At 44.1% G+C, this 17,862-nt stretch overlaps 1 protein-coding gene across 2 annotated transcripts in view; it reads right to left on the bottom strand.

The window, feature by feature from the left end:
- SNX25 (sorting nexin 25) overlaps window positions 1-17,862 on the bottom strand; it is a 98,417-nt gene that overhangs the window by 37,226 nt on the left and 43,329 nt on the right. For both annotated transcript variants that reach the window (XM_081084096.1, XM_081084095.1), the window contains exons 4-6: window positions 17,422-17,594; window positions 15,997-16,183; window positions 4,451-4,521 (exon numbers count right to left, since the gene is read on the bottom strand). In XM_081084096.1, coding sequence (XP_080940222.1) covers window positions 4,451-4,521; window positions 15,997-16,183; window positions 17,422-17,594 — 431 coding nt within the window. The remainder of the gene's footprint in view (window positions 1-4,450; window positions 4,522-15,996; window positions 16,184-17,421; window positions 17,595-17,862) is intronic.

Raw genomic sequence — 17,862 nt, 5'->3', positions numbered from 1 at the left:
AGGCTTGACCGAGGCACGACCTCGGTGGCTAAAAGTGCAGTTACTAAAACATAACCTGATTGTCATAGTAACTGTCAAACATAGATGGATCTAGACAAAGCTTGCTCAGTCTTGCCCAGCCTGTAACAATCTACTACTTCCCTATGACAGGCCAGGCCCTAGCAGTGATCTATGAAGCATGACCAGCCACAGCTTAGATATAAAGCAGTGTGTGTAAAGAATAAAGTTGCTGGTACTGGTGCTGGTGCTGGTGCCTTGTGCCAGTCCTCCCAACCCCGGACTCTTGTATTTCATCCCACTCCACCTCTACCCGTCGGACCCTCTCCAAGGTGCGGGTCACCGCAGATAAGTCCCACTTCTCCTTTGCATTTTATCTCAAATGTCTCTTCTCTGATCACAACCCCACCTCCTCTGATCCTGGGTAGATGAGAGCACCTGAGTACATGACAGATAACGACAGAATGAGTCAGAGAAGGAATGAGCAAGGGCGACTCCAAGGAGGTTCCTGACGTGCATGGATGGATGGGGAGGCCCTTCATAGAGACAAGAAACTACAGAAGATGACGAGTTATGTGGGACTTTGATGTGGACATTCTCTCTTGGCAGCAGAGTGAGCTGGCCACTTCCTCAAGGTCTCAGAGGGGACACAGTCAGGAAATTCTCCCCAGCCTGCTATATGGCATTTCTTTAAGTCCTCAAAGTATTTTCAGTTACATAGAATGTCTTAATCATCAATGATTATGATTGAAAAAGACATGTCAGAAAGATCTTTAATGCAGCAACAAAACGGTATTTATAGCATATACACCACAGTCATAAGTGAAGTTCCCGTCTCCAGGCTGAAACCTAAATATTCTCAGGAGGTCCCATCTGTTCATTCTTTTTCTTAAACCTCTTCAGTTTCCCAGTCACAGAGAATGTGGAAGTAAGGAGAAACAACATTGGAAATGACACTCTAGAACAGTACACACGCATCACTGCATGGTCACTGAGATGCGAATGATCACGGCCCGCCCTGTCTGCCAGGTTTCAGGAAAGCGACGCAGACAGGTGGGGCTTGTGGGAAGAGGTTAACATGCAGGCTGAGGCTCTTTTGTCTGATATTTTCAGCCTTTAAAAAGAAAAGATTTCCAAAAACAACTCAACAATTATGTTTTGTGGAGCCTTTAATGCTAAAATTCAAATGTTCCTTAATGATTTCTACAGGGGGAAAACACACGTTTACCTGGAAATGAATTAAAGATCAATTTAAGCCGAAACCGGTTTGGCTCAGTGGATAGAGCGTCAGCCTGCAGACTGAAAGGTCCCAGGTTCGATTCCGGTCAAGGGCATGTACCTGGGTTGCAGGCACATCCCCAGTAGGAGATGTGCAGGAGGCAGCCGATCGATGTTTCTCTCTCATCGATGTTTCTAACTATCTCTCTCCCTTTCTCTCTGTAAAAAATCAATAAAATATATATTTTTTTTAAAAAAAGATCAATTTAAGCAGCAATGAAGCATAATGGCTAGCTGGATCAGTTTATAGATATTCAACTAAAAAGACAATGGGGAGTGCCAAATTTGATCTTTTTTTATAAAAAGTATGTACACAAATTTTAATAACTCATCAGTGAGGCAGCAGGTGGTATTATGAATCAGGGAAGTCACATCAGACCGTTAATACATTGTTCTCCTCTAACAGTGGGGAACAGAGCATCAGCTTTGCAAAGATACTGGACTCGGAGACAGCAGAAATCGAAGATCATTAACTCTTATCTCTAAACTAGAGGCACGGTGCACGAAAATTCGTGCACTGGTGGGGGAGTTCCCTCAGCCTGTCCTGCCCCCTTTCATAGTCTAGGAGCCCTCAGGGGATGTCCTACTGCGGCTTAGGACCACAGTCTGGCCTCCCTCTGTGGGAGGTGACCGGGAGGATCAAGGGAAGGTGCTGCCCCCATCACCTCACTGCTGCTGCCAAAGCCAGCCACCGGGGCTGCTAACACTCAGACCTCACTTCTTAGCACTGGCCCACCCCCTGCCCACTTGTGTGTGTGTGTGTGGGGGGGTGATTTGGGGCCAGGCCGGCTGGGGGAGGGGCTGTGGGAGGTTGAGGCACCTTGGTCACACCCCTTCCAGCCTCTGTGGAGGCTCCAGGACAGCGGGCTGCCCTGCCTCTCCTAGCACCGCTGCGGAAAAGGGAGCCGTGCGGTATGGGTGGGACTGGCCAGGGCCCACCGGCCCCACCCACTTCTCCCTTGCCACCAGCCCTCACAGCTGCTGTGGCTTTGTCTGGAAGGACGTCTGGAAGATGTCTAGTCTAATTAGCATATTACCCTTTTATTAGTATAGATTGGCAACTTCCAAGTTTTTCTCTTCAGGGTTGCTCTCTCTCCACAGCTGAATCCCAGCTGAGAAATGCCAAACAGGCACTTCTCCATCCTCTGTGGTGGCAAATCCAGAGGCCCAATCCAGTGAGTCCTCTCCCCCTGAAGCAGCCCCCACTTCTCTGACTCTCAGGGTCTTCGCTTCTTGGTGAGAAACCCTTTATGATCACCTGGAGCACTCAATCTAGACTGAAAGCCGGAATCTAGAGAAATGAAAGGACTGTCCGGGTTTCACAGGGATGCTAGCAGGGGAAGCTCACGTGAGCCAAAGTCTCCTACTCCTGTGCTAGCACTTTTGCTTCTACACCCCAAACTTCATCTCGCCAGCCCGCAGCAATGGGGCAGGACAGAAGCAGCTGCAGACTAGAAATTACAAGCTCAGACTCCTGAACTGCATTTCTCTGGGAGCCACTTCCTCTTCTGTGAAGTCAGCACTGTACTGCCCTCATCTGACTCTTCCCCACATCAATCATTCACCACAGAGACTATTTCTCCTTCATAATCTTTCTTATCAGGCCCTTCATTTTCGCTACCATATCCAAGTCCTAGGCTGTAATGCCTCACTCTGAGCACCACACCAGCTCCTAGTTTAGGACTCCATGAATGCAGTTTTGTTTGTTCACTATTGGGCCATAATCACCTTGCTAGTATTCAGGAAATATTTCTGAATGAACACGTTTGCCCCATCTTCCTTACTGGGCTAAGGTGAAGAATTAGTGCCTCTCCATAGTCTAGACCAGGGGTCCTCAAACTTTTTAAACAGGGGGCCAGTTCACTGTTCCTCAGACTGTTGGAGGGCCGGACTATAGTTTAAAAAAAAACTATGAACAAATTCCTATGCACACTGCACATATCTTATTTTGAAGTAAAAAAACATAACGGGAACAAATACAATATTTGTATTTGCATGTGGCCCGCGGGCCGTAGTTTGAGGACCCCTGGTCTAGACCAGCAGTTCTCAACCTGTGGTCCGACCCCTTTGGGGGTCAAACTACCCTTTCACAGGGGTCGCCTAATACCATCGGAAAACACATATATAATTACATACTGTTTTTGTGATGAATCACTGTGCTTTAATTATGTTCAGGTTGTAACAATGACGTCGGGGGTCACTACGACATGAGGAACTGTACGAAAGGGTCGCGGCATCAGGAAGGTTGAGAACCACTGCTCTAGACCTTCATTTCCTTTTCACACCGCTCCCACCTTCTGCCAGTGACTCAGAGACAAGGAAAAGTCTGTAACCCCGGCTCCCTTTGGCCTCTGCGTGCGATTAGGAACCAGAGTGCGCGTTTCTCGTGCCCGGTCCACTCTTCCTCGCGCTTCTGGCGCTCTGCTCTCCGGCAGGGACCTGGGTGCACCTGGAGACGGACGGCTGTGTAAAGTCTAGCTGACGAGATGGCAGTGTCTGCTGCCTCTCAGCCACGAACCAAACCTGCTCTGCATTCAGACAGTAAATGTCCGTCAGCCTCGTGTATGAGAAGGGACTAGGCCAGCAGCAGGCAAACTACAAGGCAGAGAGCCATCGCCACACCTCAGTTACTCCTCAGTACCATGCCTGGGCAACGACCTTGTCACTTTAAACAAAACAACAGGGAAAATAAAAACAACATAAAACCCATTTCTTTAAAAATCTACAAGAGTAGAAGGGGGACAGCAGGTATTCCCAATTCAAACGCTTAACTAAAGAGAAGGTTAAGTAACTTATGAAACAGCAACTCACTGGTGTCATTTAAATGATCAAGATTATGTTTCAAGACAGAAATATGAATAAACATTAAAGATTAAATTTTACTGTGTGAAAAAAAGGATGAAGTCATGTTTAGTTTAAAAACAGAACAAAATCACTATCTATCCCATAATTTTAATCTTTTAAGAATTATGACTACAGATGAATAAATTTATAAAGGAACTCAGAAATACCAAGGTTCCTGTTAGGATTAGATTATATTTACTTTCGCTGTTGCTGCTACACTATTATTGTAAGAAGTTAAACTATTTAAATGTCAGCCAGAGGAATGCTGGTACCTGACAAAGCTCTGAGCGGAGGTGCAGACCAGGGACAGGCCTGCAGCCCACGTGCTTACCCTTCTGCCTCTTCAGCTGCGGAAAGCTGCTAATGGTCGTTGCCTGGATTATTTCCACTACAATTTGATACCTGGTTTAAAAGAGAGAAAGAACAGGTTGAATAGGAAGAAAATACCATTCTCGGGGATACTTTTAAACTGTGTCTGTACTAATCACACATGACACAGTGTGAGTCCTGCCCATGTATCATCAAAACCATCCGACAGGGACTGGCACCTGCGCCAGACCGGGTGCGATGCCGTGAGCTAGCGTCTCTGAGACCCCGACGTCAGAATGACGAACTTGCTCCCCCACCCGAGAGAAATTCGAGGTGATACTCAACGTCTCCCGCATTGGTGACCGATCCTGTTGATTCTACCTCCTGCACCCGCACTGTCCGATAACGTGGGCATGAGCCACAGGTGGCTACTCAGATTAATTAAACAAAAAAATCGAGTTCCTTGGTTGCATTAGCCACATCTCACGTGCTCCAGGGGCAAGTGGGGCTTGCATATTGGACAGTCTACGGCCATTTCCATCGCTGCAAGGTCCATTGGACGACGCTGCCCACACACTTCACTCACAGCTGCCCTCTGCCCTCCAGACCCACTGCCACTCTGAGTGGCTGCCCTCACCGCTTCTCTCTGGGAAGAGGACTGCAGGCCCACAGGGGAGAGCACCTGCAGTGGGACCACGTGTCAACACTGTTTCCGCTCCCCAGGTCATTCTAATGCGCAGAAGCTGACAACACCAGGCAGGTGTATGTGCCTAAGAACACCTTTTCTCAGGAAAAATACAAGCTTACTTTTAAGTGTTGAGGACACCCCTAGAGTTGTGTCTATGGTAAGCATATTCAGGTGGGCTTTTTGAACTCAAGTTCTAGGGTTATTCTGTGGGTCCTATCATTCCCTCTGCTCTTAGCAATAGCCTCTCACCCAGCCCACCGTCCTTTCCTCCTTGCTCTGCACCTGGACTTCAGCAGGATAGTGCCATGCAGCCCTCCTCAAACGAGATCACTTTCCAGGCTTTTGCTCATGCCGTTTCCTTCTGGAAACATCTCCCTACTTGTCCACCTATCCAAATCTTACACCTAGTCCTTCTTCTCTCAAATCTTCCCCACCCCACACCCCGCCCCAATTCACATGAGTATTTCTCTTCTCTGAAGTCCTAACTTACGTCTGCTCTATAACAGTACCTATTTAGGTATTATTTTATATTGCCGATTTACAGTCACATTTGCACAAACAGTGCTGTGATGAAGAAAATGGGAGTGCCCAGTCCTTTTCACTTCTGGGCCTAATACTTCTTTAAAAAATGGTAATGCATCTGAGCCTAAGACAAAATTGTGGCTTTGTGTGTAATAAAGATATGCTACCTTTTTTCTCTCCAACTTTATCATGAGCCTCTGCAGATGAATTGTGTGCTATATTCTCCTACAGGACCAAGCCTGGAGCTAAACATATGGTAAGCACTCGGTCAATAGTGGTGAGTGCTGTGGACTCAATGTTTGTGTTCCCCTCAGATTCACGTGTTGAATCCTAATCTCCAATGAAATGATATTTGGAGTTGGAACCTCTGGGAGGCAATGAGGTCATGAGGGTGGTGTCCTCATAAATGAGACGAGTGCCCTTATAAAAGAGACCCCAGAGAACTCACCTTCCACCAAGTGAGACCACAGTGAGAAGACCACCGTCTATAAACCAGAAAGTGGGTCCTCCCCAGACCCCCAATCTGCCGGCCCCTTGATCTTAGACTTCCCAGCTTCTAGAACTGTGAGAAATAAATGCTCCTTGCTTAAGCCTCTCACTCTATGGTATTTTTGCTATAGCAGGCTAAACTGACTAAAACAATGAGCTAAATTAATAAGGGTTCGCATCTGTAACACTAACAGGTACACATAGTATTCTGAACAATCTGTTCTTTTGATATTCTTAGTGATTTGTGCTCTGGAACAAACGAGTCACCAATGGTACTGAAAAATAATACACACCATCTGAGGAAAGAGTTAATTTTTTAAAATGAATCCGTAACATTAAGTAACTAGAGGCCTGGTGCATGAAATTCGTGCACTGGGGGGTGTTCTCTTGCAGTCCAGGACCCCTTGGGGGATGTCCACCTGCTGGACATCCCTCTTGCAGTCCGGGACCCCTCACTCCTTACCACCCACCTGCTTGCTGCTCCTTACCACTTGGCTTGCAGCTCCTTAGCGCTGCCGTGGAGGCAGCGAGGCTCCCACCACCACCGCTGCGCTGGCCAGCCATGAGCCCAGCTTCTGGCTGAGCAGTGACCCCCCAACCTGGGGAGCGCACTGACCACCAGGGGGCAGCTCCTGTGTTGAGCATCTGCAACCCTGGTGGTCAGTGTGCATCACAGCGACCAGTCGTTCTGCTCGTTCCACTGTAACAGTCACTTAGGCTTTTATTATAGATACCAGCTAACATGTAAGGATTCCTCTCATTAGGTACCATGTACCTGTTTAGATACTTTCATTTACATTATCTCATTTAACCCTCATAATCCAGTGCTGTAATTATCCTGATATATCCCTCCCCTTACCTGTTGAAATATTATTTGACCTTAAACACTCAGTCCATGGCGATTCCTCTCTGAAGCTTCTTAGATTCCTGTCTTCTACAGGATAAAATATTTGCTCCTACCCACTTCTTTAGCTCTTCACTCTCTACTTCTGGCCTTAATATCTTGCTTAATATTTAACTATTTATACCCACGTGGATCTCTATGCTAGACTATTAGCATCTTGCTGGCAAGTGAAAGAATTAAAGGTTACACAACCAATTCATCTTTATACTCACCAGACCCTCCTCACACAGTGCTTTGGCGTTTGAACATGGTTAAGGAATTGGCAGAATTCACTTTCACTTGATACCAAAAGGCAAAATAGGAAGTGAGTGACTTTCTCATTCTCAACAAAGCTATTTAAACTACTGTTAACTGTTCAGAACAGTTCTGGAATTATTAGAACTGGTTTCAAGCCAAATTAAAAAACAGTCTCTTTATTTCATTAGGCACACCTTACACATATTTTTTAAAAATATATTACTTTAGAGCCATCTTGGGCATACACGCTGGAACGTCCTACCAATGTCAAAGGCTGGACAAATCCTAGTCTCAGGTGTACAATATGATAAATGGTTTAAAATATTCTTTTATATTAAAATTAGTAAGGACATATTGTAAATTTGAATATCATACATATACATGTTTAAGAAAAAGTTAAAAACATTAATGTCTTCAAGTTGCCACAGGCTACTTTGTACTAGTCTAGAGGTAATATTTTCATTAGAGGAACTTCAGTTAATGTGGTTGAGAAGAAATACAGCTAAGCTGAAGCTGTTTCCCAACTTAGGAAGCGTCTCAGAGTAGTGAAGAATGTGGGTTCTGGTACCGAATGGCCTGTGTTCAAATCGTGCTCCCAACACTTACTGTGTCACGTGGGAAAATTATTTAAACTCTCTAAAACTCAAGAGCCCTCGTCTGTATAAAGGGGAGTAACAGTATTTTCCCTGATAGGGTTGCCATGAAGAGGAAATGAGATAACACCTTTAAAACAGTTGGAATAGTGCCTGCCCCACAGTGAAAGTCCAATAAACATTAACTATTGTTCCTTAACCCGCTACTGACTCTTCAGATGTGCACTATTTAGGGGGATGGTATGCGTGTGCTTGTTAAACATACATAAAGCTTTCCTAAGTAGCCTTACCTTTTTCCTGACTATAGGACTGTCTCAGCTAATCAATCTAAGACCACCAGGGTCACTGTAGCCCAACAAAATCGGGTTTATTGACCCCCTGCACTGGGCAAGAGGAACCACGGGCATCTGTGGAGCTGCTGTAGGGTCACTTCTGGGAAAGGACAGCGTGTGGGTGGGATTTCAGTGAAGCAGCCGGGGATGGGCCGGACGCAGGGCGGTGGAAAGAGGTCACTTCCAGGTGGATCCAGGGTCCTATTGCCTTGGACACTGCGTTCAGGGAGATGTGGACTGCTGACCCAGAAAGCCCTTATCTGCGGCGCGACATATGAGTGATGAATGAGGCTGCTTCTCTGTGTCAAAGTGACTGAAATCCTCCAGCACGAGCGGGATGCACCATTCTTACTGCGAGTCTCACACAGCACAGCTTTTAACAGTCTAGGCAAGACTTGAGAGCGGTTTCTCAGGGGTCACTCACTCAAATAGGGAGTCATGCTAACACGTACACGTTACAGCTCCGCGTGTACTTGGAAGGAGACAGTCTCCTGCTAGCTTTGGAGCTGCCTTCTGTATCTGTACCCCAGCCTGATACATGGATGGGCAGACTGTACTTGCCCAGGCTGAGCCAATTTCTACTTTCTCTAAAGAACATATGTTCATTGAAGAACATTGGAAAATACACAAAACACAATATTCATAGTTAATCACAACATTTGGCATATCCTTATAACCTTTTCTAGGCAAATAGGATATTTTGCTATTTTAAAAGACTGGATTTCTGCTATAAGTACTGCCTTAGAGCCTTTTAATTTAGCAATTTATAATTACTATCTTCCAATATTATTAAACCATTATTACATGGCAACCCATTATATACCTGCTCCAAGAATTTTTTTTTTAACTCAACCCTTATTGTTAGGCACTTTGGTTATGTCAAGCTTTTCTCTATTTTAAATAAAATTGTAAGAAATAGTCTTAAAGAAATCTTTCACACACTCATGATTATTTCCTTCAGATAAATTATTACTATAACTATCAAAAAAAATGCATATTTTGTGACCTCTTTTCATTTCCGAAACCTGTGTGACAAAAAGGTATTAATTTATCCTCAACAGCAGAACACAAGGTTGTGTTTTCCTACACCCTGCTCACACTGGGTGTCATCAAATTTTTTAAAAATATACTTTTTCTTGCTTTCAGAGAGGAAGGGAGAGGGAGAGAGAGAGATAGAAACACCAATGATGAGAGAGAATTATTGATCGGTTGCCTCCGGCACGCCCTACACCAGTGATGGCGAACCTTTTGAGCTCTGTGTGTCAGCATTTTGAAAAACCCTAACTTAACTCTGGTGCCATGTCACATATAGAAATTTTTTGATATTTGCAACCATAGTAAAACAAAGATTTATATTTTTGATATTTATTTTATATATTTAAATGCCATTTAACAAAGAAAAATCAACCAAAAAAATGAGTTTGCATGTCACCTCTGACACGCGTGTCATAGGTTCGCCATCACTTCCCTACACTAAGAATCAAGCCTGAGGCCCGCAACCCACGCATGTGCCCTGACCAGGAATCAAACCGTGACCTCCTGGCTCATAGGTTGATGCTCAACCACTGAGCGATGCTGGCCAGGCTCAAGTTTTTAATCTCCACCAGTATTACAAACAAAGCAGAGTGCCTGGTTCCTATGTGAGTACTGCTGAGGGTCTCAAGGTTCCGAGCTGTCTCCTCAGGACGTGTGTTTCATGGCATCAGGGCCAGGGAGCAGGAGCACAAACAGGGCAGATCTTTTCAATTAGGACTCAGAGGAGTGAGAGATCTTTTCCCCTAATGGGCTTCACACCTTTTTTCCACTTTCTAGTGGAGAAGGGAGCGGCTTCCACAGAAAGACAGGCATTTCCCACTGTGCACACATGGCAAATGGTAGCACTATGTGAACAGAACACTGGGTGACAGGCCTTCGGGCCTCCCCAGCCACCTCGAGGGCAGAGGAAACCTTCATCTGCACATGTCTATACGCTCTCTCAATACACATCCATATATTCCAGCCATACCAATTAGGAAGTTCTGGACCAGAACAGCCTGAGGTGTCCTGAATGTATGTATACACACAATTCATGTTATATATACAGAAAATAACCTGGGAATATATATATACCAAGTATTAACAGTTTTCATCTGCTTGTGACTACTGATTGCTATTTTCTTAATCTTGTTTATATCTTTTAATCTCCCTAAGAAAACTACATTACCGTATTTTCATTTTCGAAATCCCAGAGACTACAGAAATTACATGTTACAGAAACAACCAACGCTTTGTCATGTTGGCTAGCTGGTACCCTTTAGTTAACCTCAGGAAAGCCAAGATTGCCCTGCTGGTGTGGCTCAGTGGTTGAGCATTGACCTATGAACAAAGAGGTCACAGTTCGATTCCTGGTCAGTGTACATGCTGGGGTTGCGGGCCCAATTCCCAGCGTGGGGCATGCAGGAGGCAGCTGATTGACAGCTCATGGACAATGTGGTCAGTCGTAAGAGTGACACTTGGGTCTTCATGTGCCTTATCCCTTGGCCCTTGATGGCTCAGAACTCAGGATGGAGAGAGGAGCACTGCTACTTATGGGGTCTCTTCAAACCCCAGCTGGGACGCTGAACCCCAGCAGGCCACTGGTGATCGATCAGTGTTCACAGTTTGCAACCCTTGATCTGATGATGTAACAACACCTGTGGCGGCTAAGAATGAGAGCCATGCAGATTCTGGGCTAAGTGTGTTACCTACACGGCCTCCTGCTCCTAACTGCTCTTCATACAGCACATACACCTTCCCCACAGGGCCAGTGCTGCTCCAAGTACAGGCACAGAATAAATTCCGTAATTTCAGAGAGATCATGAACGTCCTTATACCCAACTTCTACCTTCTTATATCAAATTTCACGTTGCTGCCAATAGTTAATTATCTTTGCTCCTAAATGAAAATAATCAGTATTCTCTGATATGTTTAATCCCACCTCTGCATCCTTTGCTATTTCTCGGACACCAACAGGAGAAATGACATTCCGAAGCCAATGTACTTGTACTTTTCATAAAACTGTGACACCTTTTAGAACATTTCTCGTATGTAGCCTCACATTTCAATGAGTTTTTAACTAAATTTATATTCATTTGTTATTATTATAATAACTCGCCAGGCTTCTCTTTGTTTTCCATGCTGATTTCCTCTCGGCGTCCGCCCACACTAACCTTTTCCCTGGATGCTGTTCGTGCTGACTGATTCCTGACAGGGTGCGTTAGTCTGTCTTCAGGCATGTGCAATTTTTTCTCTCGTGTTCCTCTCTAAAGTAATCCTGTTTTACTGCTCATGATTCACAAGATAGTTTCAGAATCACTGTTCAAAACACTGAAATGTCCGTTTTGCCAAAGGTGAGAAGCTTGGGTTAAGCACAGCTCTCAGGAAGGCCTTCATGATGATCTAGTGATATTTCTCCTCACTAGTCACTGCATATCAGTCAACTGATATACCCAGTTTTTAAATAACTAAAATATAACGAATTTTATGACATAACATCTAGCCAAGACTTCCGATTGGCAGCAGATGGGAGGACATTCCATTTAAGAGAGATTCTCAACACGAGTTGCATGTTATAATCACCTTGGAAGCTGTTTAAAGACAGTGATGCCCAGGTTCCACTCCAAGCAGCTGCAGAACAAGTCTCCCATTACATGGAGGAGCAAGTATTTCCCACTAGAGCACTCGTTACAAAGACGCCGGGGATCACACAGCCCGGGCTGCATTCCTGGCCAACAACCTGCCCAGTCCTTTCCAAGAGGTTCCTGTCAGGGCCGAACCTTTCATTTTCCTTGTTTAATGTTTACTTTGACTCCAGCTTTATCTTCAAAACAAAGCAACACAGCTCTTTCTCCAGCAAGGCTGCAATTGCCGAGTTTCATTAACGGATGCACCGTGGCTCTGAACCCTGTTTTGCCCTCCCTGACTGGTCATTGTCTCACCACCCACACGGACGGTGGGGAATCCATTCAGCCTGCCCTTTCATATCCTGCATCAAGATGACACTCAGCTTCGTGGCTCCTGTTTTATTAACAGAATTGATCACTGCTCCTACTAGAAGACGCTGGAAAATTCAAAATATTATACCAACCCAGTTATCACATCCTCGCTTTGACTTCCTAGATGCCAGAAAAGAAGAAAAAGGGAGTAGCTAAGGAAAGTGAGCTATCCTACTGTACGTTTTTTAAAGCCTGGGTGATTTTAATACACTGCCAGGGTAAAAACCACTAATTTAGTATATTTTAAGAGAACATTTCTAGGTCTCAAGTCCTACTGTGAAAGCATCTCATGCCAACTCAAACAGAAAAACAAACTCCGCAAAACTTCAACATCACCTTCACGTTTTGTCTGTTTCTTTGTTTTTAATGCATTCCAGCCTAGTAGAGCTAGATGACTTTTTTTCCCCTTTAAAAAATATGCCTCCATCTCTCAAATGTGCATAAAACAAAAGTGGACAGTTTCATCAACTGCTGAGACTAAATAAGACACAGTCCCTGCCTTAGGCAGCCAACCCTAAGATTTTCTGAGGAGCAACTTGAAGACAGGGGCCAAGAACACAATAAAGTCAGACAGCAGTGTACTCTCATTTTATCAGAGAAGCAACAGAACGGTTCAGACTGCGACCGAAGAAAGCAGCTCCATGACTGCTGGTCAGCTGATAAAGCTCCGTGATGGAGGTTTTAGACAGGAGTCCGATAAAACACGATTTTGCCTGTCAATAACCGTAGGCAGACCTGACCTTGGAATAGAGAGCAATTTTTCTATCAGATAAACAGTAAGTAGCCAAGTAACAAGATAATTTATGCACCACCTCCTACCAGCACCTACTTTTCTGAGCAAAATGGTCAATCTCTGCTATAGCAGAATTGTTCCTGGACTTACAATCTCTCCAGTTCAAGCTGTGCAGGAAGTAGTTAGTCCTCAGGTCTGCCCCTAAGATGCAGTGAACAGGGACAACAGCCCCATGCAGAAAAGATACACCGGGTCATATCAAAGAGAACTCCCTGACACCGTCCCTGCGCCTGAGAACAACGCAGCAGCGTTACCCGGCTGTCATCCTGACAAGGAAAATGAGCACTTCACAGCTGGTAGCTAGTAGAACCCTAGGGCTCATGGAATAGCCTAAATCCATCTGCCCTCCGGCAACGTCCCAGGAATTATCTCAGTCACAGAAACTGCCTCGGGATTACGCAGTATGTGCAACAGTACGGTATTCCGAAGGGAACTCTGCAGGTGTGTAGCGACCAGCGAGAAAAAGGCCTCTCACAGTCTTTCTCTCCAAAGGCTCTTTGCCGAGCTTGCAGAGGGGACCATAAATCTTCAGGATTACCACGGTCCCACAGCTGATGCTGCCAAATGCATATGACTCTTTCCAGAAGCCCGCATTCCTGTCACAGGGAACTCTGCAGCCCTTCTAGAGGAAGTTATTGACTTACTTCCCAAAAGTTACATGAGGAACTGCAAGTTTATAAAGAGATGGAGGTCAGCCCTGGCCAGTTTGGACTGAAGGGTCCGAGGTTCGATTCTAATCAAGGGCATGTACCTCAGTTGCAGACTGGTTCCCGGTTGGAGAGCATGCAAGGGGCAAACAATCGATGCGTGTTTCTCACATCAATGTTTTTCTCTCCCTCCCCCCTTTCCACTCGCTCTAAAAATCAATAGAAAAATATCTTCAGGTGAGGATTGAAAGAAAAAAAAAGAGGTGGAGGTGAGAAGAACAGGTCATTCCAGCTGGACTCAGTCAATACACCAACTCAGCTCTGAAATGTATTCCTTTTGGTTCTAATTCTTTCAGAGTTTCATTATCGAATCACCAAAGTACCTCTGAGTGTCCTCTCTTTGACTTTAAAAATGTTGTTGGGAACACAGAGCCTGACAGTAAGGTGGAAGGCACAGAGCGTTCAACATACGCAGCAGAAATAACACACAACGGGACACCTGGCCGGCTGTCTGCACTCCGCTGCTCCTGCTGCTGGCAGGTATAGAGTTGGAGGAGCCAGTGGTAAAGAGAGGTTAGCAATCTGCAATATTTTATTTTACTCTTATTTACAGGGTGGGGCAAAAGTACATTTACAGTTGTTCATGTAATAATACAATAGTTAACAAATAATACAAGGATAAACTAACTCTGTTTCATGTATTCACAACTGTAAACCTACTTTTGCCCCACCCTGTATTTATCTACAGTCACTGATAACGCTACGAAAGATGAATGTCCAGAACAGGCACATCCATAGACACAGGAGTAGAGCAGGGGTGATCATGAGCTGGGGGAGAGGAGTGGAAAGGGACTGCTGACGGGGACAGGCTTCTTCTCAGGGGGATGAAAATATCCTGGAATTACCGGTGACGGCTGCGCAGCCTTTGAATATACTAAAACCCGCTGAGCTATACACTTTAAAATGATGCGTTTGATGGCATGTGAATTATCTCAGTATTTGAGAAAGCCACTCCACGGCTGAGCACATCTCCTTCCTGGAAGTCCCCCGGTGCTCAGAGGCCTGCCTTCCCAGGACCCCCACAGAGCTATCCTTCAATGCTGCCCTATTTGGAGAGCACGAGGAAGTGATGTTAGAGAAATATTTAAGTGCTCGTGCTGTTTTTGTTTCATCATGTATTTATAGAGGGAAAGGGGAATGTGTAAAGTCAGAATTTCTCGTGTGATGTTGGCCACGCAGACGGAGGCGATCCCCAACGTGCCTAACGTGACAGAGCGGTCTGTTTCCATCATCCTGGGCAGAGGACACCATGGTTTTGCTTTTAAAGGGCAATTCTTGCTGAGCTGCTTATTTTCCTGCTGGACGGTAAACTGTCAACATTAAGCTATTTACAGTATTTCTAATCCTGAGCCTTTGATTAGTATGTTTTGAAGATAAACCATTAATTCTTACCAAATTCATTTATAACATGAGGAACTGTCCTCAGATACAAAATGACAGATGGTGGAGCACCCATAGTAGTACTAAATAATTAGCTCTAATTTTAAAGATTTTTGTCAGCTTTTTGTAACTCACCTTAATGTTGACACTAGTTCAGAGGCACTTAAGAAAAATGTAAAATCCTCAAATAGTCCAAAAATCGAATTTCAGCCAATGTTTTACTTTTCCATCAATGACTTACTAAAAGTACTTAAAGCAAAACGGCACACCAGAGGGTCCTTTCTTCCCCATGTATTGTCGTCCGGGGACACTAGACACAGGGTAACTAGAGACAGAAGCCTAGAAAGCCTGCAAGCTGCACAGCACCATGTAATCACACTGTACGTGCATATACTTGCTGTGAAAAGAAAAATTAAAAACACACACACTCACCCCTAAAATATCTGTAGTATAATAAGTGAGACTGAACTTTCCTACAAAAGAGACTCCTGGGGTATATTTCAAATGTGTTTTCTCAAACTATTAGTCAAGAATCCCTCATTTCCAAACCTGGGCCTTTGCATTTCCTAAGAAAAAGGAAAATCAATACAGTGCTCGGCAGTGAATTTTATAAACACGTCATCTCCTTCCAATGCTTTCCTAAGGTATGCATCAGAGCAGCTAGGCAGACACTCCTAACAACTACACAGCTCTCAATCTATGATAACCTAATTATTTGAAAAACATTATACTTTGAAAAATCTAATTCCACTGCTAAAGGAGAAGCTGGATAAATTTAGTTATCACTAAGTGGTAAGATTTATAGACTTCCTTTATTTCTGCTGCCCCGGCAAACACATTTTTCTTTACCTAACCAGGCAGAGGATGATAATGAGTAGCTATTATCCTGCTATGACTGAGGACCAAGTACCTTAGCTGCTTCAAGAACTCAACATCCGAGTTGCTGTTAATGAGCTTGATGAACTCTTCGTAAGAAGGAGCATAGGTGTAGGCTCTCTTGTGATGTTCGTTCGCGTGTTCCCTGCGCTCCAGCTGGGTGAGCAGCATCTGGTTGATGTAATCCGGATTGCTAAGGAATGCCACCATTGGCTTCAAGACTGTGGGAGAAGAAAGCACAGCTGAGAAGGGAAGTGCCCTTTAGAAGGATTGTTTTTATATCAAAAAACTGAAACTACATTTGGGAAACATCTTTAAACTACCCAAATGGGGAACATTCAAACACACACATACCCACATGCACGGCTGCCTATCTATACCAAATTGCTAACAAAGCTATCAAAATTAAGTACATCGATTTTCCTTTTATTTCTTTTCTAAGGATCATATGATCTGTCTGCCAAAAGATGAAAGTCAACATTCTCCCAACTGCTGAAAGTGGACCTGAGGGAGGGAGTTGTTAAAAAGTCGATGGCACTATTACAAATTCACTCTATTAACTTTAGGTTCAAAAGTTCCCCTTTTCTCTGTGGCTGATTCGATATTAGCTAATGGGCACTGCTGGCTAATCTTGAAATAATAAATGAGATATTCAATCAATGCATATCAAATGCAACGTTATTTATTTGAAAGTCTAAGATAGGAAAAATCTCTCTTAGGTCCTACCTTCTTTCATTTTTCTTATCCTGGCTAAGCATTTCCCTGGATACACTTTTTTCTAGTAATCACATTATATTGTGGTACGGTTCCATTTTTTATTTATTCCAAGCTCACAAAGTTACATATTACATATCAATGAATCTTTTCAAAGAATATTTTTATTGATTTCAGAGAGGAAGGGAAAGGGAGAGAGAGAAACATCAGGATGAGAGAGAATCATTAATCGGCTGCTTCCTACATGCCCCCTACTAGGGATCGAGCCTGCAACGTGGGCACGTGCCCTGACCGGGAATCGAACAGTGATTCATAGGTAGATGCTCAACCACTGAGCCACAGGAGCCAGGCTATCAATGAATCTTATAGCAAAGGCATTTTAAGTAGATGCACACTGGAGTTTGACTACAGATGTTGTTTCATTAATGTTTATAGGCCTGGATAATTCAAAAGCTATCCCAAATGGGAGTTTCCCAATGGAGAGCATAGATAGGGCTGGATATCCTATGTCATAATAAACATCAAAATGTACTCTTCACTTGGTAATGTTATATAAAATTGCTTTATCACATACGGACAAATGATGTCCTCTCTGAGAGACATTTAAACTTACATTGTAAAAGTATATTAATTCTCCTATGTCCTACAGTATGCAAGGTCCATGCAGGTGTCCTAGAAGTGTGTAGCCCAAGCATTGGCACAATTACTATCGCATTAGTAATATGAATTACTTATGAAAGTCTACCTTTTGTTGTGAGAATTTCTGCAAGCATTATACGTAAGCTGAGTGACTGGACATCCTTTGAGGGGAGGAGACAAAACACCAGAACCCGAGAACACGTCTGTAGGAATCTTACTTCTTCAGCCGAGTTCCTTAAGCATGCATGCAACACAAAAGGCCTCGGCTGTTCTTCTTGTCTAAAAAATAAATACATGAGAGAGGAAAAAGGCAGGAAAGAAAATTCTAGAGACAATTCAGTTATATACCATTAGGTAAAAATATTTCAAATGGGCAGTACATCAGTTTTAATAAGTGTGTCCGCTCCTCAACAATACCAATAGTTAATCATTTTCTCTATCACAACTAATCTGGAAAAATACAAATGCATGGCCATTTGGGATTTCAAACCTTAAGTAGCATCAACAGTTATACATGCACTAGAGGCCCAATGCATGAAATGCGCAG

This window comes from Myotis nattereri (assembly GCF_964212035.1).
Source record: "Myotis nattereri genome assembly, chromosome: 2".
Taxonomy (NCBI): domain Eukaryota; kingdom Metazoa; phylum Chordata; class Mammalia; order Chiroptera; family Vespertilionidae; genus Myotis; species Myotis nattereri.
The sequence above is the reverse complement of the archived record's forward strand: the minus strand, read 5'-3'. Positions and strand labels throughout refer to the sequence as shown.